This window comes from Cibotium barometz, chromosome 41 (genome assembly GCF_041138505.1).
Source record: "Cibotium barometz isolate CiBa-2024 chromosome 41, ASM4113850v1, whole genome shotgun sequence".
Lineage (NCBI taxonomy): Eukaryota > Viridiplantae > Streptophyta > Polypodiopsida > Cyatheales > Cibotiaceae > Cibotium > Cibotium barometz.
In genome coordinates, this window is record NC_141086.1 from 45184824 (window position 1) to 45211274 (window position 26451).

General features: G+C 43.8%; 1 protein-coding gene across 2 annotated transcripts; it reads left to right on the plus strand.

The window, feature by feature from the left end:
- Positions 1–6038: 6038 nt before the first annotated feature.
- Positions 6039–8180, plus strand: LOC147614991 (uncharacterized). Of its 2 annotated transcripts, none has more exons than XM_086779833.1 (3): positions 6039–6176; positions 6990–7079; positions 7167–8180. In XM_086779833.1, the coding sequence occupies exon 3, from the start codon at positions 7168–7170 to the stop codon at positions 7987–7989; it is 822 nt and encodes a 273-aa protein (XP_086635959.1). In that variant the 5' UTR covers positions 6039–6176; positions 6990–7079; position 7167; the 3' UTR covers positions 7990–8180. The 2 variants fall into 2 exon arrangements, with proteins under 2 accessions (XP_086635959.1, XP_086635958.1); XM_086779832.1 differs by lacking the exon at positions 6039–6176 and adding an exon at positions 6187–6746.
- Positions 8181–26451: the final 18271 nt, after the last annotated feature.

Consider the following 26451-nt stretch of genomic DNA (forward strand, 5'->3'; position numbering starts at 1 on the left):
TATCAATCATATGCGAGCAACTGTGTAGCTCTTACAACACACTCTCAACACAGTGATATACCTGAGGCAAATCGAGTAGATGCACTGGATGCAGTACATTAGCACTGTTGCCTATCCTCTTTCGAACAACATCTTTCTTGTTTGGGGAGATGCGAGTTTCCAGCCCGTTTGTTTGTTTGCGCCAGCACTGAGAAACTACTCTGCAAATTTTCTTTGCCTCTCGCTCCATCAATGTCACCATCCTCGTGCGTACATGCCATCCTCTTCTCAATGCTTCTTTGTTCCCTCTTCTTTGCAACCCAGTAGTTTCGAAGACCTGGCAGAAGTTCTCTCGGGATGTGTTGTGTGATAGACAATGGGGGAAGATACACAGAGCCTGTATTGCCATTCTGTACACTATGAGACTCCATGTGGAGCCAGTTATGAGGGAGCTAGGAGGCTGAGGTTATTGCAAAGAAGACCATTAAAGCACAACTGTAGTCATCATGGAGAGAGAGAGAGAGGGAGAGAGGGAGATAGTACAGTTGAATACAGCTTGCGCTCAGGCAGGAAGAGAGGCCCTTTTGTGTAGGCAGGAAGCAGAGGCTATGCTATGGCAGAGAGAGAGAGAGAGGCGGAGAGTGAGAGAGAGTGAGAGAGAGAGAGTGATTGCAAGACGAGGAGAGAATATTCAGAAGCGTTTAATGGGCACGCCATTCCCTTAATGAATGCTCAGTTGCATTTTCAAGCCCGCCTCTATTTCAAATTTAAGCCTCTTTCTCCTCCCAAAGGGGTGGCTAAAAGGAGTGTCCAAGACACTCCTTTTTGGTACCATCTATACATGCTTTCACCCATGCAGGCAGGCAGGTCGGCCACTTGGCCAAGGCCTACTGCTTCCCTCGCAGGAGACCGTGACCCTCACAGCAGCAGCAGACCTCCGATGGCCCGCCCACAGATGCGGCTCGGCACAAGCAGCCTCTCGGACACCTGCTCAGCCCACAGAGACCTCTGATTGGCAGCCTGGATAGGGGCGCCATAGAGGGAGACAGCCACCACAGCAGCATGCCCAGAGACCGCCGACGCAGCAGCAGACATAGCCTCAGCATCATTGGGTTCCAGTGAGGAACAGCTTTGCTCCCCTCTAGGAGGAAACCCCAGTGCAGAGACTGAGGATCAGGAGATGCCAGCACCCCCCCTCCCCCGTCCCCCCCTCCCGCCTCGCTTCCACCCTCGCCTCCCCCCGTTCCCGCTCCCGCATTTTCAGCGTCTCCTTCCCCACCCCCTTCTCCCCCCCTCCTCCCCCTCCGCGCGCCTCAGTACCCCGAGAGGCACCGGCAGTACCCTGGCACTCACCTGCAGTCCGCGACGGGCACTGAGCACTGACCTTGCTTGTGCACCGGAGAGGATGCCGATTTGTGCTTCACGGATATCCTCTATCCGCAGTCGGCTGAGTAGTCTCGACACTAGACAGCGCTCGGAGGCCTTCCTTTACATGCCTTTTTGGAGCAGAGGGCCCCCATGAGCCATCACCCCCATCAGAGTTCATGTGGTGATACCTCCGGCCCGAGGGGAGGAGGCACGATTTAGCGGTGGCCTTCTCCTTCCCTCTTTGCGGCACTAGCGACCGTCGAGAGTGGACTCTGGATCTCGCTCTTAGTATTTTGCGGACACAGGCAGTTGAGTTTTCTCACCATGTGAGTGATTTGGAGATGACAGACGTGATAGGTCAACTCTGGGCACATTTCTTTGATACCGGGAGTGCGGATGCCTTCGGGAATCAACATTTGGTGGTTCGCATCGCATAGTGGCAGACCTAGCGCGAGACCCTGGCTATGTATGCATACATGAGGTTTCTCTCTCCGAGCGAGAGGCAGTCGCTATGGGACACAGCCACCACTGGTGCCTGTTCCGAGACTCTTACAGCACACCGGGTGGGCAGATTCGTAGCCGCTCGGATGGGGATTACTCTCCATCCAAGCCGCTTGCAAAGGCCCGCCGTATGGCTGAGACAGCCTCCACCTCAGCAGGTCATCCATGAGGATCATCTCATGGAATGTACAGGGCCTTGGCGGCGCACACTATGTACGTTATCATGGTTGCTTGAGGCAGGAGCTTCAAAGATGCCTGATTGGGGGCAGTATTGATATTCTGATGATGCAGGAGCACCATTTGAGTGGGTGCAGGTTTTGGCCCCTTGGGTGGGCAGGGAGGAGTATGTATGGTCATTGCGGATGTATGGCGGCGGCAGGCCATTATGGATCACGGGGTCATTGTGCCTGGTTGGTGTGCTCAATGTCTATGCGCCCAATCATGCTAGTGCTAGAGCAGAGTTCTAGACCCTTGTTATTTTACAGATGCATTACCCGAGGCCGCACATTGGTGTGTCGGGGGAGACTTCAACATGCTTGAGGACCCGGCCGATAGGGTGGGAGGCAGTCATGTTACAGTGCACGGCACGGAGCTTGCACCTTGGGAGCGATTTTGTATGACACTGCGGATCACTGATGCATGGCAGCATGAGGATTTCTCCCGTTCTGGATAGTCTTAGTTTCTCTCGATCCGGATCGCCGGCAGGGAGGGACTAATCTATCATGGATTGATCGCTTTTATGTGGGCGACAGGTTCGGGGAGCGTGGTGGCTCTGTTGGCATCCTTGCTAGCACCTCTTTCTCAGACCATGTGCCAATTATTTTGACACTTGAGGAGAGGACACGGGAGACCAGCTTGCAGTTGAGGATCCCAGAGAGGATACTTACAGACCCCAGTCTTTTTAAGGACATTGAGAGGATATGGCATGACAGCCAGAGCTCTGACCTAGATGCAGCAGGCCAGTGTGCCCAGGGACTCATCGAGCTCAGCTCTTTTTTGCACGCTACAGCCTTGACACAGCTGCTGCACGAGAGCGGGAGCGTCACCTTGAGATGTAGCCTTGCTTCGCTCCAGCGTCTTCAAGAGCAGCTACCTACATGTGAGTGGGTGGCATCCCAGCTGAGCCAAGCACGCTAGGTGAGCATTCGGAAGAAGCTTTTATATTGAAGTATAGCTCGGCTATCCTTGGCTGGGAGGGTGGTGGTGACAAGTCAGGTGCTTTTAGCGACTATGTGGTATATCACATCGTCTTGCTGGATTTTCTCGAGCTCTTGCATCAGCCAGGTACAGAGGCTGATCAGGAACTTTCTTTGGTTTGGGCGGGATGGTCAGCTGGCCCGGGCTAAGGTTGCTTGGGCAGTTATTACTCTTCCGCTGGCCCAGGGGGCTTGGGCATTATAGATCCAGCTGATCAGAGTAGAGCCTTGTTGGGGAAGCTTATTGTTCGGGGCTGCTTCCAGGCGCTGAGCCTTGAAGGAGCTTCTTTTTCAGCGGCTGCAGGCTAGAGCTCCCCCAGCAGGGGGCACTTGGGCACCAGAGATTCGATGGATCTTCACAGAGATGAGGAGGACAAGCCTCAGTAGAGGATGGGAGGAAAAATTTGCCTTAAGTATCCTGTGAGCTTGGGAGTTGCTGAGATCGGGGCTTTCTCAAAGACCTCCCACTTGTGATGAGGAGCGGGCGAGACAGCCGCTCATCTGGAGCCTCGCGGTACGCACAGAGCAGGGTCATATGCTGGGTTCGCAGCCTCGTTCTAGCCTGGGGACCATTGGCCAGCACGCAGTTTTCGAGATTGGCAGGCCTTTTGCAGTCTCCCGGAGGAGATCCAGGCGGAGAGGCTGAGTCACTTCAGAGGGGGGCTGATTATGAGGGATGACATTCAGGAGGCACTCACTCACTGAGGAGTGGTTCACACCTTTCGAGCTAGCGGCCCCACAGAGGATGGGAGCCTTTACACAATTGGAGATCCTGATTGTTGTCAGAGCTTGCACTGAGGATGGTAGATGCCTCTATTATGAGATACAGGATGAGGGAAGACTTCAGAGAGTTGAGGCGGAGTCACCTTTGGTTGTAGAGTGCATCTTCCAGAGGATACAGGTAGTGGCCGCGCTTCTCGAAAGTGGCATATTGATCCAGACCCTGCAGATGTGGACTCTGATTGGCGCATATGGGCATATGCTGCGCGCCCCTTGGCCCGGCTCCAGTGGGACCCTGGCAAGTACGAGTGGCAAGATCCTTATGCGTCCCCCGAGGCCACAGAGATCACCTTTTTCCAGTACACTGTTCGTTTGGGGAGGCATATTTTGATTGCAAGGAGGACGGTTTTTCCAGCTGCATCGGAGCACTGGCGGCTTTAGGGACTCTCACAGGAGTTCCTAGAGGATTTTTGTACCAGGCTCTGGGCTAGCAGACAGGCAGGCAGGATCTCGGCTTTCCAGAGGCTGGTTGCCCACAGGGGCTTTGCAGTTGGCACCTGGCTTGTCTTCAGTGGCCTTTCGCCGGCGATGCGGCCACCCATTGGAGACACAGAGACATTGCCTATGGGACTGTCCACAGGCGCATCAGATTTGGCTGAGAATGCTGCGCATTTTGGCCCCCCTCTCTCCAGAGGGCATGTATACGTGGGGGGCCGCTGCTTGGTCGACTTCGTCAGGGCCAGCTCTGGGATACGAGACGGAGCAGGGCAGCCAGGCCATCAGATTCATTGGGGGCCAGCCTTCCTTCATCGGATTTCTCGACAGCGTCAGCCGGCTGGACACAGGAGAGGAATTTACGATGGGAGCTCCTCAGCAGCCTCACCATATGGTTCACCTGGAGAGCCCGTTGTTTCAGGGCCTTTGAGGGGAGACTGGAGCCACCAGCAGAGACTATTCGGGCTATCTGGCAGGAGTTGATCCACACCCTGCGAGGACAGTATGACCGCATCCGGGGCGACTCGGATTGAGCGATCTTGCGGCGCCAGGCCTTCCACACCACTTGGCGCAGCGGCCCTTTCTATACTCTACATGCGGGTACCCCCCGCTGGCACTATAGGCCACTTGTTTGGATTTTTCCCCCTCCTATTGTATGATATAGCCTCTCAGTTATTTGTACTTTTCTGCACCTAAGGAGAGTCTCCCTAGCTGCCTTGATTGGATCTCTGCACTGCCTTCTTATGAGCAGGAGAGGGGTTTTGTAGCCGAGTGGGCTTTTTTATAACTAATGAAAGGATCTTTTCTCGGAAAAAAAAATACTATATGACATTGCAGTAGCACAACAAAGACGGGATACATGTAGACATTTGTGCATTTCATTAGAGTTCGAAAAGGAGGCGCAAACAACATGTTAGAGCAAACTGTCAAACTTTGCAACAGAGATAGCCTGTACTGGCATCCGTGCTCTTAGACATGTATCTATTGATCACCTAGTTGCAACAACAGACATCACAGTGAAAGTCAAAAGGTAAGAATCCCTCATTCTATTTTTTTACTTTTCTCTTCTTCAAATGGTTTGCGAGCTTTTGTCATCAATTCCGGTTCTTGCTTTTGCAGATGTTCATATTGTGGATTGGGATTTCATGTACCTACAATGGATGTTGTTGTGACACCTTGTCTTCACACATACCATATATTCTGTGTTACTTTTGCATTTAGACAGAGCAATGCTTCATGACTCCAATTCTGAGGTGGAAGAAATTCCAACCACTTGGAGTTCTACAATGGGTTTCGACAACCATCCATAGACACCACCTCCAGCATCAGGTAAGTTCTTAGTAGAGTACATCACTACCATTACAGACCCATCCAACCTCCACCGCATATCAAGACTAGAACAAAAACACATAAAAGTTGGCCCATTGGTTCTACAAGAAATCATAAGACTCCAAACAAACTGTGTGTAACCAAGCACACCTCAAAAAGCCACCGACCCACCACGGAGTCCCACATTTATTCTCAACACGGATGTGTTTTGAAGACTCGAGACGCAACCCCACATTCTCGAAACAAAAGACAAGGCGCAAAAAACTTGCAACAAAACAATATCAAACCCAATTGATCCAAAACAAACAACTGGGTTGCAAAGTAAGAGTAAGCTGCACGTCAAGCCAAGTACGTCACAATCAAAATGAATTAAAAAGCCCTTCCAAGTAACGACATGCCCAATAAAATCACACTTGTTTCTCTATATTTCTACTTTCCTTCCCTTTTACAAACTCTTGGAAATTCTTTCTTCCAGTTGTTCGCGACAAAGAAACAGAGTTTTCTCTACCGGCGTTCTCTGTTCTGCTAGAGGTCGATTTCTGTAACAGAAATTCTCCAGGCTTGCTTATCGTTGGAAGATTTCCACAGGTATCAGAAGTCCCTTTTCCTTTCGTTTGCTTTTGATCTTATGAGGAACGCCTTTATCTGCAACGATACACTCAAGATTCGAATTAGATATGAGGATTTCGTTTATATTGGCGAGTGAATTCCGTTTCCATATGGCGGCTCTGCAACCTGAAGCCGGGAATTAGATATGCAAATTCCGTTTATGCATGGCGGCTCTGGCCCATTGATTTGTCGATTCGTTCGGGAAGGCTGGAGGGATTGGGCGAAATTCTTCCGGCTGTGTAGCTAATCTGTTTGAACCTAGTTGATAGTCTCTTGTATTATTCGTGGTTAACGATGTTGATTCTGGAACTTAAAATTTCTATAAGAAAATATATAAGCCTTACATTGAATGATCTGCAAAGACTCTTATATGCAGGATTTGACGTTTCTTTGTTGGTAGGCTTGTACATTGGCAGAAGTGTGCTTGAATCAGATGTAGATGTGCTCCTTTGGGGCAAGATTAGTGGCAAGCCCATGAGAATTACTGTGTTTCCCTATATCCTAAGATTGATGTGGAAGTGACAACCATGGCAAGTCCATGCTTAGACGGTACACCTATTTTGGTGTGAATGTTTGTTTGTTGCAAGCATCAGTTAACCTAATCAAATTGAACAAAGTTCTAATAAATTGAGACGAGAACTCGTGGAAATTGTGGATGCCATCAGTCTTTTATAAGATGGACTGTCCCACAGCAGCAATGCGGGGTATTCTATTACCGTCCTCTTATTTTTGCTTTCTACAAGTTGTATCTTCTCGACCAAGTCAGCTAATCTAATCTGTATTTGATTGTAGTTTGGACGCAAATTTGGACAGCCAGGTGGTTTATTCATCAAGAGTCTTTGAGGGGTTTCTTCATCATCGAGATCAAGTTTCCTGCTTCAGGTTTGTGTAACCAGTATTGCTCTGTTTTCCTCTTATTTTTGCATTTCTCAACGAGTTGTATCCTTCTCAACCAAGTCATCCATGCAGGATGGCAGGAACATTATCACCAGTCCAGTACCACAGGATCTACAATGGGACACCCTTGAAAGTAAAAGGTGCCAAAAGGCTTCTTGAGATCTCTGCCACAGACTCGGTACCCTTATATAGGGCAAAGCTTCTACAGATGGAGTCATCGGAGTTTGAGCCTGAGTTGGACCTCGGGGAGGTACTAATTACTCATACAAAAATAAAGACTGAAGAGGACAAGCTGCAGGCTCTTTACTTTGCTGGATGCTCTGAAACAGTTATCATCGTGGAAGCCCTACTTGTGCTGGAAGAGAGATTCAATGTGGAGTATGTCAGCTTGTCTAGGATCAGAGAATACTCATCAGATCTGGAGCTTTTGCTTAAGCACATCAACAAAGAATGTGAACATGGGTTTGCAAGATTTTGTTATGGAATTTTTCGAGCTTTTTGTAATGACACACTTCATCAAGCTCGCATCACTGCAAAACAAGTCTTCCAAGATGTTTGTGACAGTGTTGTATTGGAACATCCTGAGCTCACACCTATTTGCAAGTGGAGTAAAGAGGTGATAATTGCATGGAAGAACTTGTTTCAAATGCAAACAGAACGGCACCAGAAGTCACATCCATTCAAGCTCATCAGAGGTGATATATCCACTGCAGCTGCAGCTTTGTCAATACTTAAGTACATAGAGCCTTCTGATAAATACAAGGACCTTCGATGCTTGATCAAGGCGTCCATCCCTCTTCTCTCGACAGTTATTGTGCAGGAAAAGAGGACGTCTGAAGAGTTGAAACAAAAAGCAATTGAAGAGGAGGATTGTTTCAACATGCACTTTGAATAAGTGCATAGCTTTGTACCTTCAGTTCATAGTGGGCACTGTTATGTACAATTTTCAACTGTACATGGATGCTGCTGTTTTACAAGTATGCACATATGTCTGGTGGGTTTGGAATCCTGCCGTGCCTACCTTGCTCAATATGGTTCTAAGTTTGTAAAAAAACTCTCTCAAGCAACTGTTGTTTTACTCTGGCATTGTACACTTTGACTGTGAACAGCTAGGCTGCAGTCACTTGCACATGTTCTATGTTGTTTTTTTTATTAACTATTGGCAAAATTGCTACAGAATGAATAGATACATGATATAAAAGGTTTTCTCATTTGATATAATTTTTCTGGTTATATTGCTCTGTCAAGAGGGATATTAGTGAATGAAAAGGGGATAACAGCATATTATTGCAGGCTGATGCTTGACTTAACATTAAGTATGACTGCCCTCCTCTATATCCTCAAAACCTTATGCTTCATCAAGCCCTCCCATTGTTAGATATGCTCAATGCCCCACCCTTGTAAGGTGCCACCAATGATCCATGGTGCTCAAAGTTGTAAGGCCTCCATTATGAGAAGAAGCCATGTGTGATCCCGGACATTGGTTGGGTCCTAACATTCATGTCAGATGAGGTTTATGTGAATGGATGGTTAAAAGGTGACCTATGTGGGTCTAGTCTACCAGTTAGATGGAGTAGTGTAGCTGGTAGCAACTCGAGACACATTGCATTGAGTTGCAGGATTGAGGGATATCAGATCCTTCTTTGGACCCCCTGGGATAATTGTTGCCGGGGGGGGGGGCGGGGATAACGTTTGGAGTTGCTCCCCCCCCCCCCTTCCTCCTCCACCGCGGGACACGGTTTCAGGGGCAATGCCTCCAAAGCTATGGTATCTAGTATTCTAGATTGCCATCCAAGCTTCATTGTGGAAGCACACGGGTGGATAGAGCCCTCTTTGTATCTTTGTTTGGAATAAAGAAATGGCAGTTTCTCTCTAATTTGTTATGTACTCTCTATTTTTTGCCGCTTAGATTATGTCCGTTGTGTATTGTGCAATTTTACACCCCCTTTTGTTACATCTTCCTCTCTTCCTTTCTCTTCCTACTTTACCTCTCTATCCTCTCATTATCCCCCCACATGAGGTTCCTCTTTGCTCAGACCAGGGTGCTTCCATGTTCCTCTTTCACTTTCATCATCACTTGCTCTGAGAATCATTTGCAAATCGGGCTCTTCTGAATACTCCAAACTTGGGCCACTCTCACTTTCACTAGTCTCTTCTCCATCCTCATCCTTTTCATTCTCATCCTCTTTACTCTCAAACTCTCTTCCCCTATCAGGTGGATTTCATTCTCTTCCATGATCTGCACCTCCTTGATGTTCCCCTCTCACTAACCTCTTTGTCCTTTCCCAAAGCGCACTCTATCACCTATTGAATTCATGTCCGCTCATCCCTAGCTCCCTCACTCTTTCCATCAGGGTGAGATACGATACTCATGGTGTTGTTCCATAGGAATCAGAGAGTTGGCCAGCAGGTGATGGAAGACAAAATCCCTAAGAAAACCTCTCAAGGTTGACCATCTGTTCGTAAACTCAGGCAGTTTACACCTTCAACTATCTCGGCTACAAAATCTTGTAGTCCCGCTTGAACCAAAAGCATGCCTGGTCTGTATTGGTTTTGGGGCTGCTAACATTCTCATATATGTAACATCCTAATCTATCCGTCCTTGAGAGAATTTGCGTGTCTAGTACTCTGGGGATAAGTACTCACGTAAACTGATGCCCTTGACCACTCTCTCTATCAACCTTGTTCTGATGGCTCTTTTATCCTTTTCAGTCGACCACACCATGCATCCACAACAGGAAGGATATCCGACAGTTCCTCCAATGCCAAGACTTTTACTTCCCTTCTAGTTATCTATTTCCTCTCCTTGGCTTTTGGGTTTACTAGAGCTCTCCATTTTCTTCCCAATTTTGGCGACAATTCCACGAGTTGGAAAAAAGGGATATCTGTCTTTCTTCCTAGTACATGTGCTTGCAGATCATAATTCTCCTCTCCCACACCTAAAGGCAAATCATTGGCATCATAATGCTACTGTGGTGCTCTCTTATTTTCCCTCTTGGATCTCTTATATTCTCTTTCTTCTCCTTTTCCTTTCCCTTCATTCTACTGCTTTTAGGCTCTTCCATCACAATGTCCTTTGTTCCTTTCTTGGTAGCTAGCATTACATCTAACATCTAATCAAACTCAAATAGGATACATCTCATCAGCACTTTTCCCTTGTTCTCACCCATCGGACCTCTAGACAATTCTCGCACTTCCACATTTAGTCACTTGATCTGTGAGGCAGATTCCTGGGCAATGGGTATCCCCTCCTGCTCTTCTTGTTCCAGTACAATCTGGGCTAAGATGCCCAACCTCCCCGCAATTCCAGCATGTAGGTGTATATATCCATCACGTCCTTGGTGTTGATTCTGCATCCTGGCCACTTTGTGTTTTTAGAGAACCCTAATTTCTCTCTCCACCTCCTCTTCTTTTGTAACCCATGTTTCCTCCAGACATCAAGCTTATGTTTAGTTTCTCCAATTGATGCAGTACCTTGCTTTGATCCTCTGATCCTCACTAGTATGTTTATGTGGCACCAAGGGTACCGAAGTTGGTACTAGTAAAGGAATTGTCAAAGGCACCTTAGGGCTAACCTACATCTCATGTTGATGATGGGGTTCTGGCATGGCCATAGTCTGCATCATCGCATTCTCTCTCTACCTCATCCTTTGCTGCCCTTTCCTCGGCTCTCCCCTCTCCTCTACAACTTCTTCCATGTATGTCCTTTGCACCTCTAACTTCTTTTCTTTTAATGTGCCAATCCTTACTACCTCCTCAAAAGTAGCGGGGTCTCTTCCTATCACATTAAGCTTGATCTTTGTTGGAATCTTACTAGTGAAATGCTTGACTTTGAGCATTGTGGGCGCTCTCTCTTGTCCCCCAAGAGCAGTGTTCCGCTTCTCCCACTCTCACAAACTCTATGGCAAACATTCTACCTAAATGCAAAATAACTCTTGCTCTCTCACACACACAAACAAGAATGATGAAGCAAGGAACAATGAACTGATAATGTGGATGCGGGGATGAATCAATGTCATATAAATAGGCTCACAATGAGGAGAGACACGAGAGAAATGAAGTGTGCACAAGATACGTCGAATGTAGATACTAATATGAGTAGACACTAATAATGAGGGCACCCAAAGAACATAGTATCTCAACACCCCCTCTCAACAACATTTTGGGAACAAAATGGAGATGAACCCCCAAATGAAGCCGAGAAGAGAAAACATTTGGTGGGGAAAGAAGCACCCCCTCTCAAACTGCTAAGGTGGTGGGGTCCCAATGCCAAAGAGTACAAGTAGCTAATCAAGGATGCTCTTGGGTAAAGCCTTCGTGAGTGAAGACATCAGCCACATTGTCCTTGGTAGGAACAGACTCCAAGGGAATCATCTGCTGCTCAATCTTCTCACGAACCAAATGATAGTGGACCCCAATATGTTTGGTAGAATGAAAGACCTAGTTGTGTGCCAACCCCCACAGCACTATGACTGTCAATGTCACGAATAGTAGGTTGCTACTGCAAATAACTCCAAACAATACTTCTGTTGTGAAAGAAAAATGCCATGACCATACTGAATAATCTTCATACCAAGAAAATAATGCAAGATTCCCAAATCAATCATCTCAAACGTAACCTTCAACTGATGCATGATACTAGAAACCTTGGCTTTATGAGAACCAGTAATAATCAAATCGTCAACATACAGAATAATGAAATAATGTTGCGAATCAGCTAAAAAACAAGAAAGATTCGCATCCAAACTACTCCGAGTAAATCCCTCTAAAAGAAAGAAGGAATCAATCCTATGATATCATGCACAAGGAGCTTGCTTTAGACCATACAAGGCCTTATGCAAGCCTTACGCAAGCGATACACATGATCTTCCTAACCTACAATAGAAAAACCACCTGGCTGATCAACATAAATCTCTTCTTGAATATCACCATTCAAGAAAGCGCTCTGCACATCCATCTGGTATATTGGCCAACCATGATGGGCTGCAAGAGGTAACAAAGTACGAATAGTCACCATCCGTGCAGTGGGAGCAAAAGTCTCCTCATAATCAACCCCTACCCGTTGAACATAGCCCTTGGCTACAAGTCGGGCCTTGTACCTCCCCAAAAGTGTGTGTGGCTCAGACGGCTTATGGCTGATTTGGGTGTTGGACAGGAGTCTGCCACCTCTATCTAAACTGACAGTCAGAGCACATTGGCAGTTGCGAGAAACCCAGTTTTTCATGCTCGCACAAAGCACATTGAGGTGCATTATCACTATGTCAGGGAGAGACTCTCAGCAGGAGAGATCAGCTTGGCCTATGTGCCAACACAAGACAACCTTGCCGATCTTTTCACAAACCTTTGGGCTTGCTCTCCTTTGTGGATTGATCTACTTCGGGCATGTGCTCTCTGAACAAGATCATCTTCATGGTCTGAAATTGCCTATTGGAGGCAGTCTCATTGCTCAAGACTATGTTGATGACTCTTTCTTTTTTCCAAAAAACATGGGAGAGGATTTGCAGTGTCTCATGCAAGCATTACCCTTGTTTGAAGAAGCAGCAGGGCTTTTTATCAACTTTCAAAAGTCTACTTTCTTGCCTTTGAAACAAGCATATTTGCATGCTTTTTTGTGGCTCGGAATTATGGAAGTATACCCGCCAAGGATGAGTCGACCTCACTAGCTAGACATGCAAGACCTATGCTCTCTGACCACCACCTAGCACTGCAGTATTCCTATAGGCCTCTCAGTCACACCACACCCACCACTAACCACTCACTCACCTTGCTCACACAAAGAGAGAGACAAAACACCACAAGAGCGCAACATTGTATACCAAATTGTAGACAAGAATGATACAAGAGAGACTCTGCTCCAACATAGACAATGTCATACACCAAAGAATATGCTCTCCGCCGAATGTGCTAGAGTGAATGTGCTACAAGAGAGTGTATGCCCTATTTGCCGAGAGAGTGCTCCCCTTATCTCCTCCTTGGGTGTCCTCCTCCTCAAAGTCCCAACCCTCATCATGTAGTGTAAGACGATCTTCCGTCGAGAAAAGGAAGATGGTGCTCAAGAGGATCTCGCCATCCCTCGGGAAAGGAAGAGGGGTGTTTCTTGCATGAGTGCCATCGGAGCTGGCCATGTACATCGGAGATGTCGAAGGGCACCAACGATGATGGCGGTCACAGCAGCGGTCAAAGGGCTGCGGTGGTTGGAGGGCACTGGCGATCAGAGCGGTCGGAGATGTCAGAGATGATGGTGGGAAGCTCTTGGTGGAGTGTGGAGGACCTGACTTCCTATCCTCCACAACATACATTTCCGAATTTAGGTGTATGCGCATGTACTCTAGTCACGTGCTATGACATACAGATTGTATAGAAGTACCACTATAGGAGCTATATCAAAAAATTACTATGTTGTAAGTTGCATACAGAAATTGTCTATTTGCAGTTTTTGGCTGTAAGCAACATCAACCAGATTGTCAGCGAGAAACTTGACAAGAACAACCTCCATGCATGGAAGTTTAGAATGACCAATTTTTTGATGGAAAAAGGATTTTGGGACTATGTTGAAGGAGACAATGAGGAGCCTCTAGAATTGCCTGAAGAGAACACAACAACTCGAGTTAAGACAAAAGTGTTCAAAGACTCAAACCAGGGTGCAAAGAAAGTCATGTATTGGCTTTTAGTTAGTGTGGCAGAAACTGTGATAGGGAATACACTAGATGCTGGTGAAGATGTTCTAGATAAACATAAAGGCATGGAAGTTGCAACTAAAATAGGAGTTGCATATAATGGAGAAGAAGAATATGTCTATCAATGAGTATACATTGAAGATCAAGGGTAGTGTTAACTCCCTTGGATCTTTTAATGTCTCAGTTGTGGAAGATGATGACTTGGTGATGAGCACCTATTTGAATGGGATTGGCAAAGAATACAAGCCATTCAAGACCTCTATTGTTATAAGAGAGAATGTTCCCAACTTTCGGGATTTAGTGTCTATGTTAATCATAGAAGAGAAGTCTTTGGGTGAAGACTCTTCCTCCTAAAGCAAGAACACTTCAAAATAGTCCTTCAACTGAAACTCAGGTAGAGTTTAAGTTCGTGGTTGAGGCCAAGGTGGTGGCCGTTTTGGAAATCAAAATTATGGACAATAGTAGCCCAATGATTTGCAGCAACAAACAAACACACACAGGTGGAAGATGACAATCTCGTGGTAGGAGAGACTAAGGAAATTGGCAAAGACAACCAATGAGGATCAAGTTTAAAGGATTTCTTTTATTGTGGGGCAAACCGGGTCACTTTGCAATATAATCTCGCAAGAAGCAAAGTGACATAAAAAGCAGCAGATTGTAACAAAATAATTATGCATCTTCAAGCAAGCAAGCTGAAGATAGATTTGAGAAATTATTTGTTATACACCACATGTTGAATTCAATGACTATAAATGTATCCACAAATAGTGATGATGTATGGTATGTGGATTTGAGAGCCTCTAACCACATGACTTATCATGGTGAGTGGTTTAGACATATCCAAAATTTGAAAAAACCAAGTTATGTAGAGATGGGGGGTGACATGGCTCATACTATTGCTCACATTGGGAATGTGCCATTGACTATGTAGGATGGCAAGATGATGTACTTCATGTGCCTAACATAACAAAGAATTTGGTTTCTATTGGTTGACCAAGATTTACAAGTACGCTTTAACCCCGAGGGCCTCTATGTTGAGGAATTCGAAAACAAATGTCATGTGGTTGCAAAGGGAAAAAGAGTGGGAAGAATGTTTGCTTTGGATGTAACCATGCCTGAGGTGAAAGCTATTTTGTTTACATAAGGTATAGGTGTTGTGACTAATATAGATATCTGGCACAAACATATTGGTGATGTAAATGAGCAGCGAACAAAGTCTATGCAAACTTCAGAATTTGTTCCAAGTTTGCCAAAGTTTAAGGTGGACGGAATGCATAAAGTGTGTGTAGAATGTCAATTTAGAAAGCAAACAAAGAATGTATTTCTACATGACAAGAACATAAGTAAGAGAGCACTTGATGTGTTGCACTCAAATGTATGGGGTTGACAAAGACGACATTAATGGGATGATGTCATTACTATATATCTTTCATTAGTGATGACCACATAAGGAAGTTGTAGGTCTATTTCATGAAAGATAAAAGTGAAGTGTTTACTCACTTTCAAAATTTCAGAATGTTTGGCTGAAAAGAAAATGAGTTTGTAGGTTAATTGCTTAAGGTCAGATGGAGGGGAGAGTACTTCTCCAATGAGTTCAATGAGTAAGTTTGAGAAAGCATGGAATTCAGAGGCAATTCTCATGTAAGTACACTCCGCATCAAAATGGTGTCGCTGAGAGGAAGAATAGGCATGTTGCAGAGGTGGCTCGTGCATTGATGGCTAAGAAGAGCATGCCTCACCATTATTGGGCTAAAGCAATTGTCTCGCATAACTATAGTTTACATTATAAACAGGACTCCCACACAAGCAACAGTGCATGGTGTGACTCCACCAGAGGAGAAGTATACTGGCAAAAAACCAGATTTGTCCCACTTGCATTGCATATGTACACATTCTTGATGAGCTATGTAGCAAGCTAGATCCAAAGGCTGAAAATGTGTTTTCATTGGTTACTCCCTAGAGCAAAAGGGGTACATATGTCATAACCCTGTCACACATAAGGGTTAACAAGGATGTTGTCTTTAATGAGATAAGTAATTGGTATGATGATATAAAAGACTCAACTGGGACTGATGCACAGATGCAGTAAGTTGGTTGCATAAAATATAGTTCAGCAATCACAGTTATTGAGTGGATCGAGGGAGTCCTCTAGCAGTGGTTCTGTTGATATACCATAGAGCAAGTGCATCGCATAAAGGCAAAACAAGGTGCATGAATCTCTTAGTATAAGTGACATTTTAGTAGGGCATGTATATTGAGATTCATGGATCAATCTCCCTAATGACAATCAACTATCTAATTAGATTCTAATCCTAATCTAATTAACATATGATTAGTGCTAATCTAAGCTAAGGTGGGTGATACCTAATAACAAACATAATGAATGAACTAAGCTAATTTAGCTTAAGACTCAAGCACAATTAGGTTTCAAGATTGAGACATACTCATAGAGAGGCTTGAGAGCTTGCTACATTTTTAATTGCTTAAAATGGTCCCCTTTTATATGAGGAGGTACACTCTTGGTCTTGTACATCAATGTGGGATAAATCTCCACTCTTCTCTCTAGCTTACATGTCACCTCAAATCTCAACAACCCCCTTGATGGTGACTTGACTTATCTTTGAGGCCTAGAGGTCATATCTAAGAGTGAGGTCCCTCCCTTGATAGAGACTTGACCTATCTTTGAGGTCTAGAGGTCTCTTCTAAGAGTAGGGTTACAAATTTTGGCTATTTCTTCTACCTTGGCTACATCATCGGTACCAAAGGATAGGACATACAAAGTTTTTAGAAAAGATGATTGGAGCTAGAGGCATCATTTTCTGCCACAAAGTGACCTTCTTCCACATAGTTATTTTCTTGATTCTGTTTGGAGTAGCAATGTTCTTCCAAGTTCCCAATCCTTCCACATGCATTACAAATTCTTTTTGGTTTATTTTTGAAATGATAATTTGCAAAGATGTGACCAAGCTTTCCACAGTGATTACATCTTTGAGATGTTGATTGATTTGTTCTTTGAAATCTCCCATCCTTTGTAAACAATGCTTGCCCACTTGAATGTGATTTGAATGGTTCTTTATGCTTGAATTTTGATTCTTGTTCAAGTAGAGATGATTCTACATCTTGAAGTTTAGTGTTGGGTACATTTTTAAGTGTAGCAACAAGTGATTCATAAGGTTCTTTATCAACACTTTTTAACAATACGATAATAGATTCATCTTCCTCGATGACTTTCTTTAATGCACTAAATTTATGTTTGATACCTTTGAATTTACTGATGTGTTTTGCCATGGTCTCGGTCTCCTTCTTGTCGAGCTTGTAAAACTACATGAGAAGGTTGATCTTTGAGCTCTTTGAGTTGGTGCCGAAAATCTTGTTGAGTTCCTACCATGCCAACTTGGCATCCTTGATGCCAGCAATGTGAGACTAATCACATTGTCATCAAGATTTTGAGCGATAAGGCCCAATGATTTGTTGTTTTGAAGTGGCTCAACCTCCACTTGTTCATCCTCAATAAGGTGCCAGAGCCCCTTAGACACATAAGCAAATACATGGTCTTACTTTGCCATGTGAAAAAACCATCACCATTAAATCTTGAGATGACTTCTACATGCTCCATGATGAGAAGGGGGTCTTACCTTGAGCCTTGATTTTTAGTGCTCAAGGATTATCTAACCCTTTTACAAGTGATTAAGGTGCAAATTATATGCTAGAGATAAACCCAAGCAGTAAAAGATCACTTAAGTTTGAGCAATGCAAGTGGTTGAGATGAATTTTGATGCAACAAGGAGCTTCCCACAATGTAATAGCACTCTAATGTTTTAATTTTTACCTTGATTGAGCTCAATTCTACTACATGATTACTAATGATAGTGATTAAGTGTTAGTAATTATGATTAATAAAGTTGGAAGATGGAGAATGATATGAGCTAATGAGTGCAAGGTTTAAGGGGGATTTTGGCATTTCCTTGTTGCCCTTATCTCAAGCTTCAGCTAGATATGAGAAATTAGCTCAAAATCCCAACGATGAGGTGAAAATGCACCCAAACTGCTGCCTGGTTTTTTCTTGCCCCTGTCGCATACACAACACCGATGGCTATGAGATTTATACTATAGAGAGCTTGGGGCATAGCTAAGCCTTATCTAAAGGGGTTTTTCCCAATTTTTTGTATGGATGGAGAACAAGCAAAAAGACCAGAGTTCGTAAGTGCACTGATTTTGGGCAGTAGACGGCCAAATTGATTAATTCCTTTCGAGTGTTAGTTCGCCTAGGTTTAAGCAACAACCTACTAAAAACTCTTGGCTAATAGATGAGAGAATGAGGAATGACAAGCATTTGAAATTTGGGCCACAAAAGAGAAAGGAAGATAAGGTTGAGATTAAGTGGGTGCAAATGATTATTAGCCTGCGATTAGTGCAATGTGAGGTGGGAGATGAATGCTAAGTTATAGGGAGCAAGAACAAGGCTCTGATACCATATTGAGATTCATGGATCAAGCTCCCTAATAATAATCAACTAGAATTAGATCCTAATCCTAATATAATTAACATGTGGTTAGTGTCAATCTAAGCTAAGGTGGATGCTACCTAATATTAACATAATGAATGAACTAAGCTAATTTAGCTTAAGAATCAAGCACAATTAGGTTACAAGATTGAGACTTGTACTCATAGAGAGGCTTGAGAGCTTGCTACATTTTTCATTTGAAATAGTCCCTTTTTATATGAGGAGATACACTCTTGGGCTTATATATCAATGTGGGATAAATATCCACTCTTCTCTCTAGCTTACATGTCACCTCAAATCTCAACAATTTATATGTTGGTGGAGAGTCTAGTCAGAGCAGCAGAGCCTTGATGAGTAGTTTAAGATTCCAACAATTAGGACACCTCGTGCAAGGAAGACTAAGGTAGGTGCAAGGACACCAAAGACAGATCCAAGATAAAACAGGTCGACTAGGGTCAAAAATCCTATTCAGGGATTGATATATGATGGTTATGTATCTCACCTTATGCATACATGGAAAAGATTGTGTGTAGGAGGTTGAACCCACATTGGGAGAAAACCTTGGATGAATAAATGGTTGCATTGGATGCAAATAAGACATGGAAATTGGTGCCTTTTCTTGAGGGTAAAAAGACTATTAGATGTAAGTGGGTCTACAAAGTGAAGCACAACTTAGATGGAAGCATTACAGGTATAAGGTGAGATTGGTTTCCAAAGGTTTTGCTTAGACCTACGGCATTGATTATGAGGATACATTCTGCCTCATTGGCCAAGATGGCAATGGGGCAACCGAGAGAACTATTATTGTAGTTGACTGCATCAAAAGGATGGTTTTTACTGCATCAAAAGGATGGTTTTTACATCAAATAGATGTAAAGAATTTGTTCTTGCATGGTGAGTTGTAAGAAGAAGTATATTTAGAATAGCCACTTGGTTTCACCTAGATTATGTGTGCAGGCTATGTAAAGCCTTATATGGCTTGAAGCAACCACCGAGACCATGGCATGATAAGATTGCAGAGTATCCTATCACCATTAGCTTTCATATGGCAGATGTTGATCATTCACTCTATGTGCAAAAGAGTGATAAGGAGATTGTGGTCATCACCATCTATTGGATGACTTAATTGTTGTTGGGGGAAGGATTTGGGTAAGCTAAGATACTTTCTTGGCATTGAGGTCATCAAGAGCCCTGAGGGCATAATATGGCTATTATATAGAGATAGTAAGATAGTATACATTGGACATGTTGTCCAAATATAGTATGGTTGGTTGTAAGCCCATTTCTCTATTCCATTGAATTAGAATGGCAAGCTGAGTATAGGTGAGATTTTGAAGAATGCCACTACATATAGGAAGATAGTGGGCAGCTACTCTTTTCTTTGGGGGCTGCTCTAGAGAGATTACACCAATCTGCGCCACAAACTTTCTTGTAGCTTCAAGGACTCCTTTGTTTCTTCTTCTAGCTCCCTTTGTAACACTTCATGTTGGTTCTTCAAGCAAAGCAATTAATAATGGGACTCTATCAACATGGCTTAGAATCTATGTGAGGAGGTATGTGTTCACTACCTTATTTCCATGCTTAGTGAGGTAGTCGGTGAAGTCCAAGTGGAACGTGTTGGCCCAATCATCTTATTCACCCCACTGTAAGTGCGATAAACTATGTGCATGTCCATATGGTTTTACATGTTAGGCAAGCTTCACTTGCATGATCATGGAGGAAACCCTATAGGACTTCTCCAGCTTGGGATCTCTGAGGGGCTGTGAACTCTTCTCCATTCTTGTTTACCTTGGTTGGTGGGAAAATATATGAGAAATCCAACTTTTTGGAAACGGGAGTGGACCTTGGTCCACAACAGACAAGAGAAGGGCATCTTAAATTAGCTTCTCTTCAATAAGTACTAGCTTTTTGGACCCATCTACTCTAGTAACCAAACCATGTTTTGTGCCCTGCTAGTAGGAAGCAAGAAATTCATCACATAACTTCGTGTTTATCGGCATTTGTGGATAACCTTGACCAAGTTTTCAAGCCCTGTCTGCTCCAGCTTTTCCTTCACTTATGTGTCATTTACTACATTGCAACTAGTGGGTGAATGGTACTGGAAATATACCTTCTTGTTTTCATTCGTCTCTGTGTGGTTTATGATTGTGCCGCTAATCCATGAGGGGTCTGAGAGGTAGCTCTCCTTTTGATGGACTTGCTTAGATTTCCCCTTTTATGTTGAGATATCGAGCTCGTCTAGTGAGGTGATGGACACTGAGATGACCCGCGTGGGGGGTAGGCCCCACACTTACACCACTGGCATGGTTGGTGAGATCATGGGTGGTATGCGGCCAATGGGATGACAGGCTGTGTGACAGCCATTCTAGAGACTAGCATAGTTATAGCGCTAGCTCATTTAGTTGGGTTCATACTATAGAGAACCCGTGTATGTATTGGTTGAGTACCTTTCATATTATGTGTACTCTTATCTTGTATATGGTGTGTTGAGTGTTGAGTGAAGAAGAAGAAGATTTTCAGCCTCTCACCTTGTGTGTTCTCTATTAGGGTTTTGTGAGTGTGTGTGTGTGTGCTTGCAAGAGCTCAAGCTCTCTTCCCCCTTGCATCTTTTCATGGTATCGGAGCTTGGTTCGTGCTAAGGGCTGAGCTGCAAGCAAGAGAACCACAGGAAGTGGTACAAGGGGAAGAGCTTCAACTACTCTTCCCTATTTGTGTTGGTGACTACACCCTTGTCGGGAGCTCTACGGGAGGCACCGGCAAACGATCTCTGATTGAGGAGCTTTGTTCGCAGGAGTAAAGCTATTAGGAAACTATATTGTCCTATCGGACCCAATTTTCTAGGCCGAAAACACGTTTCGGGCGCGTCTAGACCTCCGTTTTTCAGAGAGCAGGCGATTTCGAGCACTGCGGGTAAGTCATCGATTCTCTACAGAACTCTGTTTTAAGAACTGCAGGAAGACAGATTGATTGTGCAGACACTGTGGGTGCTGCAAAGAGGTCTACAGTTGTCATTGGGTGTATGTATGCACATTGAAGTCACTGGTTGTGACATTTGAGAGTACTACAGTACCGCTGCAGAAAATACGGCAGTTTGTGCAGGACAAACCAGAGTGCTATTTCTGGTGAAATTGCGAAGTTGAAATTTTAGATAAATGATTAATTTATTCTTCATCAAAATTTGTGATTAGTTTAGAAATCAGTTAAGTGAATATTCAATGAATAAAATTTAATAAAATAGTAATTAAAATATCACCCCCCTTTTGAGAAAGATAGTTCAGGAAGAACCTTATCAGACTCAAACCCAGAATCAAACTATGACCAAGACCAAACTCTTTTGTCACTTTCAAGGAAAGACGATGTGAATGGTTCAAGAAAATACACTCAAATCACCCACCAAATATGAAACTAAGTTGAGACCCTTTGAATCGATCTGAGGATCAAGGTTACAGAATTCAAAGAATTCTGTTTTGGAATTCAGACCTGCTATCTAAGATTATGTTTGAAATGAATTCATAAATTGAAAACTCATAAATTGAATTGGATTTTTAGATGGATACCCCAAATCTGTCTAGCATTCTTGGACTTTCCCAGAGTCAGGATATGATCGCCTTTGCCTTCGAACATCTCATCAACTCTGCTACAACCCGAGAAAGCAGAGGGAGGCTCGCTCGTCACTTTGAGGATCTATACTTCCCTGGTCCAGTAGAGCGACATCAGCACATATGGTTCTCTAGAGGGCGATGTATTAACGTCAATACCAATCAGCTTCAAAGACTCAGCCCCCAGAATATCTCACTAGCCATGATCTTGATAAGGCTAGGAGTTGTTCATTATGTCCAACTCTTTAATCATTCACCCCAAAATTTTAAAAATTCTTACCGAATTTTTAGACTTCTGAGTCGCTTTATCCCTAGAAGTAGAATTACAGCACCCTAATCAGTGATGGATCGTGTATATCATAGCATGTCTCCATCGCAGTATCGCCTTTTTATGCATACACGATTGAGGCAGTGACTTTTGGAGCCGAGAGATGCTCTATGTATATATCAAAAACTATTGATAATAAATGATGTTTTGCAAAAGATTCCAAATTGTTTTCGTGGTTGTGAATATTGGTTAATAAAATTATCAGAGTGAATCTTGTTTTTAAGAATTATGATGGAATAATTATTGTTTAAGAAATAAATCTCAAAAATTTAAATAATCATAAATTTGATGCCAAAGTTAAGTTGACAAAAATCTCGTTTTGTCAGAATCATGAGGCGCATGGCCCATGCTAGGCAACCGGATCCTCTTACCGATGATGAAGAGTTAGATCTCGACGTTCATAAAGCCCTGTACCGATCCCAACCTAGTCCATTTAAGGGTGAAGGGGAACAGTTAGGAGAAACAGTCGAAAAATGGATTGAGGTAATGGAAGAGTACTTTGATGTAACCGGTTACAATGAGAGGAGCAAGATGGCTCTCACCATATTAAAAATTGTGGAAACAGCTAGGGTCGCATGGAGGAACCATTGTGAGACAAACCATCTCGACCGAAATACCCAGACCTGGTCAGATCTTAAAGCATACCTCAGGAAAAGGTTCTGTCCTTTGGGCTTCTTGGAAACCAAAATGAATGAGTTCTTGGAATTGAAGCAGGATAGCCAGACAATTGAAGAATACCATGAGGCATTTGCCCTTCTCCTCAAATATTCTCTGCTTTTGGATGAAGAGCAGCTGATGGCCAGATTCATTCGAGGAATGAACGAGCCATTAGACACTTTAGTGAAAAATGCCAAACCAATCTCAATGGTGGAAGCTGTCAGAATGGCAAAGGACTTTGCCAAGGCATTTGTTGTCAAGGTTCCGCCAAAGCCTGCACCCTCAAACTTTAAAAGGTTCCCCCGAGAAGTGCTTCAAACTTTCCACCCCCAAAGAGGCAGCAAGGCCCAAATCAAAATCAAGACGCTGGTAGATTCCGAAGTGAAGGAAGACCCTTCCCTCTCAGAACACTTTCTCAGGAGCCCCACCTTTCTCAAGGACTCAGAGAGATGAGCTTAGAAGTGAGAACAGATGTTTTGGATGTCAGGGTTTCGGACACGAGCTTAAAGACTGCCCGACTCTTGCCATGTCAAGAGGACAGGGAAGTCAAGGACCTAGAATGCAGAGACTAGCCCCTTCCTATCAGTCAAATCAAGGCAATCCCAGGAGGAATCTAGCTCAGCCATCTACCTATGTACAGAGTAATCTCAGAACTCCCTCCTAGAACTGAGGTAACCAAAGAGAAACAGTTCCACCCCAATCTGCAGAGCAGCCCCAGGGCAATTACAATAGCAGAAGTAGTGGAAGAGGAAAGAGGCCAAATTTATGCCGCAATTAAAAACCAAGGGCCAAATTGTCAATTCTCTATCATCCATACTCTAGCAAAGGTATAAGGGTAAGTCATTCAAACTTTTGATTGATTCAGGTAGTACTCATTCATTTATTTCCCCCGGATGCTTGCGTAAGGTAGTCTTAGATCACAAATTAGGGAAACCTATGCAAGTTGAATTGGCCAGTGGGAAGATCCTTTTCACTCACCAAATGAGACAGATTGTATTCAGTTTAATCTAGATGGGAATGTAACTGACTGTCAGTTCAGAGTCCTATCTTTGGGAGTCTTCGATGGGATCCTTGGAATGGATTGGCTCCACATAAATTAAGCTGACATTCACTGTCATAATGGAACCATTTCCTTCTGTGACCTTCACGGAAACAAAGTTCAAGGAACCGAAATTTCAGGATCCCCAGGTCTACAATTAGTAAAAGCTTCTAAGTTACTGAAAGGACTTAGAAAGAAGCAGCTCATTTACGTTGTCAAAATGAATCCAGTAGACACAAAGTTTAAGGCTAAAGAACCAAAATGGTTAAGTGAGTATGATGATTTATTCCTAGCAAAGCTAACAGAGATGCCTCTAATTTGGGAAGTAGATCATGTGATAGAATTGACCCTCGGAGCTCAGCCAGTAGCCCAGTGCATGTATAGGATGCCAATCCCTGAAGCCATTGAACTCAAGGAACAGGTTAGGTAGCTGTTAGAACAAGGGTTTGTAAGACCCAGCGTTTCACCTTGGGGAGCGCTAGTTCTCTTTCAGAAAAAGAAAGATGGAATGCTAAGACTCTGTTTGGACTACAGAGGTCTCAATCAGCTGTGACAGTTAAGAATAAGTATCCTATCCCCAGAATTGATGAGCTTTTGAATAGGCTAAGTGGAGACCAGATCTTCACAGGCTAAGTGAAGCCTAGATCTTCACAAAGATAGATGTCAAATCAGGGTAATGTCAGATCAAGATTAATGAGCAAGATATCCTGAAGACAGCCATCAATACTCGATATGGGCACTATGAATTTACAGTCATGCCATTTGGATTGATAAATGCCTCAGCTACATTCAATTGCCTAATGTAGGACATTCTCATAGAATACTTGGATGATTTTGTTCTTGTTTTCTTTGATGATATTCTAATTTAATCAAAGAATGCGGCTGACCATGAAGCTCACGTTTGAAAAGTTCTTGAGATTCTAAGGAAGCACCAACTCTTTGCTAAAAAGAGCAAATGCACTTTCTCTGTCGACCATGTTGAATACTTGGGCTTTCTGGTATTATCCAAAGACGGGATTCTCCAGATTTTGTAAAAGTCCATGCAGTCATAGATTGGCCTGAACCAAGGACAGTGAAAGAAGTCAGAGGATTCTTGGGATTAACTGGTTGGTATAGAATTTTTATACCTAAGTATGCTCCATAGCTTCCCCCTTGACTAATCTTCTCAAGAAGAATATCCCGTTCCATTGGTCTGCCAGGTGTCAGAGCGCTTTTGATAAACTAAAGACCGCCTTGGTAACCAATCCCGTTCTAAAATTGCCAGATTTCTCTCTACCCTTTAAGGTAGTAACTGATGCTAGTGGTTTTGCCCTGGGAGGTACACTCATGTAGGAAGGTCATGCAATGGCCTATGAATCCCGAAAACTCAGAACGCACGAGAGAAATTATGCTGTCCACGACTTGGAGTTACTTTCAGTACTATATGCCTTGAAGTTGTGGAGACATTACCTACTGGGTCAAAGATTCACTTTGATGACAGATCATCAGAGCTTAAAGTGGATCTTCACTCAGAAGAAGGATCTCAACATGCACCAAAGAAGGTGGATTTAGACTCTGCATGAATTTGATTTTGAAATCAAGTACCGCCCAGGCAAAGAAAATGTGATAGCAGATGCCCGCAGAAAAGCCTCCTTGCTTGCAATCACAGTGGTGTCAAATCCATTGATTAATGAGGCAAGAGAGAAGATCATGCAGGATAGATTCTTTGGCCCTATTGCTACCCTACTTATGTAAGAAAGTAAAACTCCTCAGGAGTTGAACGGAGCTCAATGGTATAGCCTGGATGATGGAATTATGTATTATAATAGCAGGCTATGCATTCCCATTGATGAGGAAACTAAAGGTCAAATTCTGAATGAAGTCCATGAGGACAGCCTTATTGCAGGACATCCAGGTTTCATCAAGACCTACATGTCTGTAAAGAAAAGCTTCTTCTGGCCTGGACTAAAAAAGGATGTACTTAACCATGTACGTCAATGCCTAATTTATCATAAAGTCAAAGCGGAGAGAGTAAAAATGCCTGGGGAATTACATCCATTAGACATCCCCCAGATGAAGTGGGAATGTATCAGTATGGATTTTATTACTAGACTACCTTCAATGCAATTAGGTTATAACTCCATCTTTGTGGTAGTTGATAGACTAACCAAAGTTGCCCATCTTATTCCAGTAAAAGAAACCTACACTGCAGTGGATGTGGCCAGAGTGTTCCTCAAGAAAATCTTCAGATTGCATGGCCTACGTAAGTGATCGAGATCCCAAGTTCACGTCAAGATTTTGGATTGCATTTTTCGAAGCAGTAGGAACTTTCTTGGATCTCAGCACAGCTTACCACCCTGAGATCGATGGTCAAACAGAAAGGGTGAACCAAGTAATCGAAGATATACTTCAATCATGCTGTGTGGCAGGGAACCCAAGAGTGGCTAAGCTATCTGCACCTAGTCGAGCTAGCTTACAATGCCTCTTATCACCGAGTCGAGTTAGCCTACAATGCCTCTTATCACCAAAGCATCGGGATGAGCCCTTCCAAAGCTCTGTATGGACAAGACTGCC

What these genes read in the sequence shown, in the direction of transcription:
- LOC147614991 (XM_086779832.1), top strand. An exon ending in GATCAAGTTTCCTGCTTCAG is followed by an intron (nt 7,080 to 7,166) that starts GTTTGTGTAACC and finishes TCATCCATGCAG; the next exon opens with GATGGCAGGAACATTATCAC.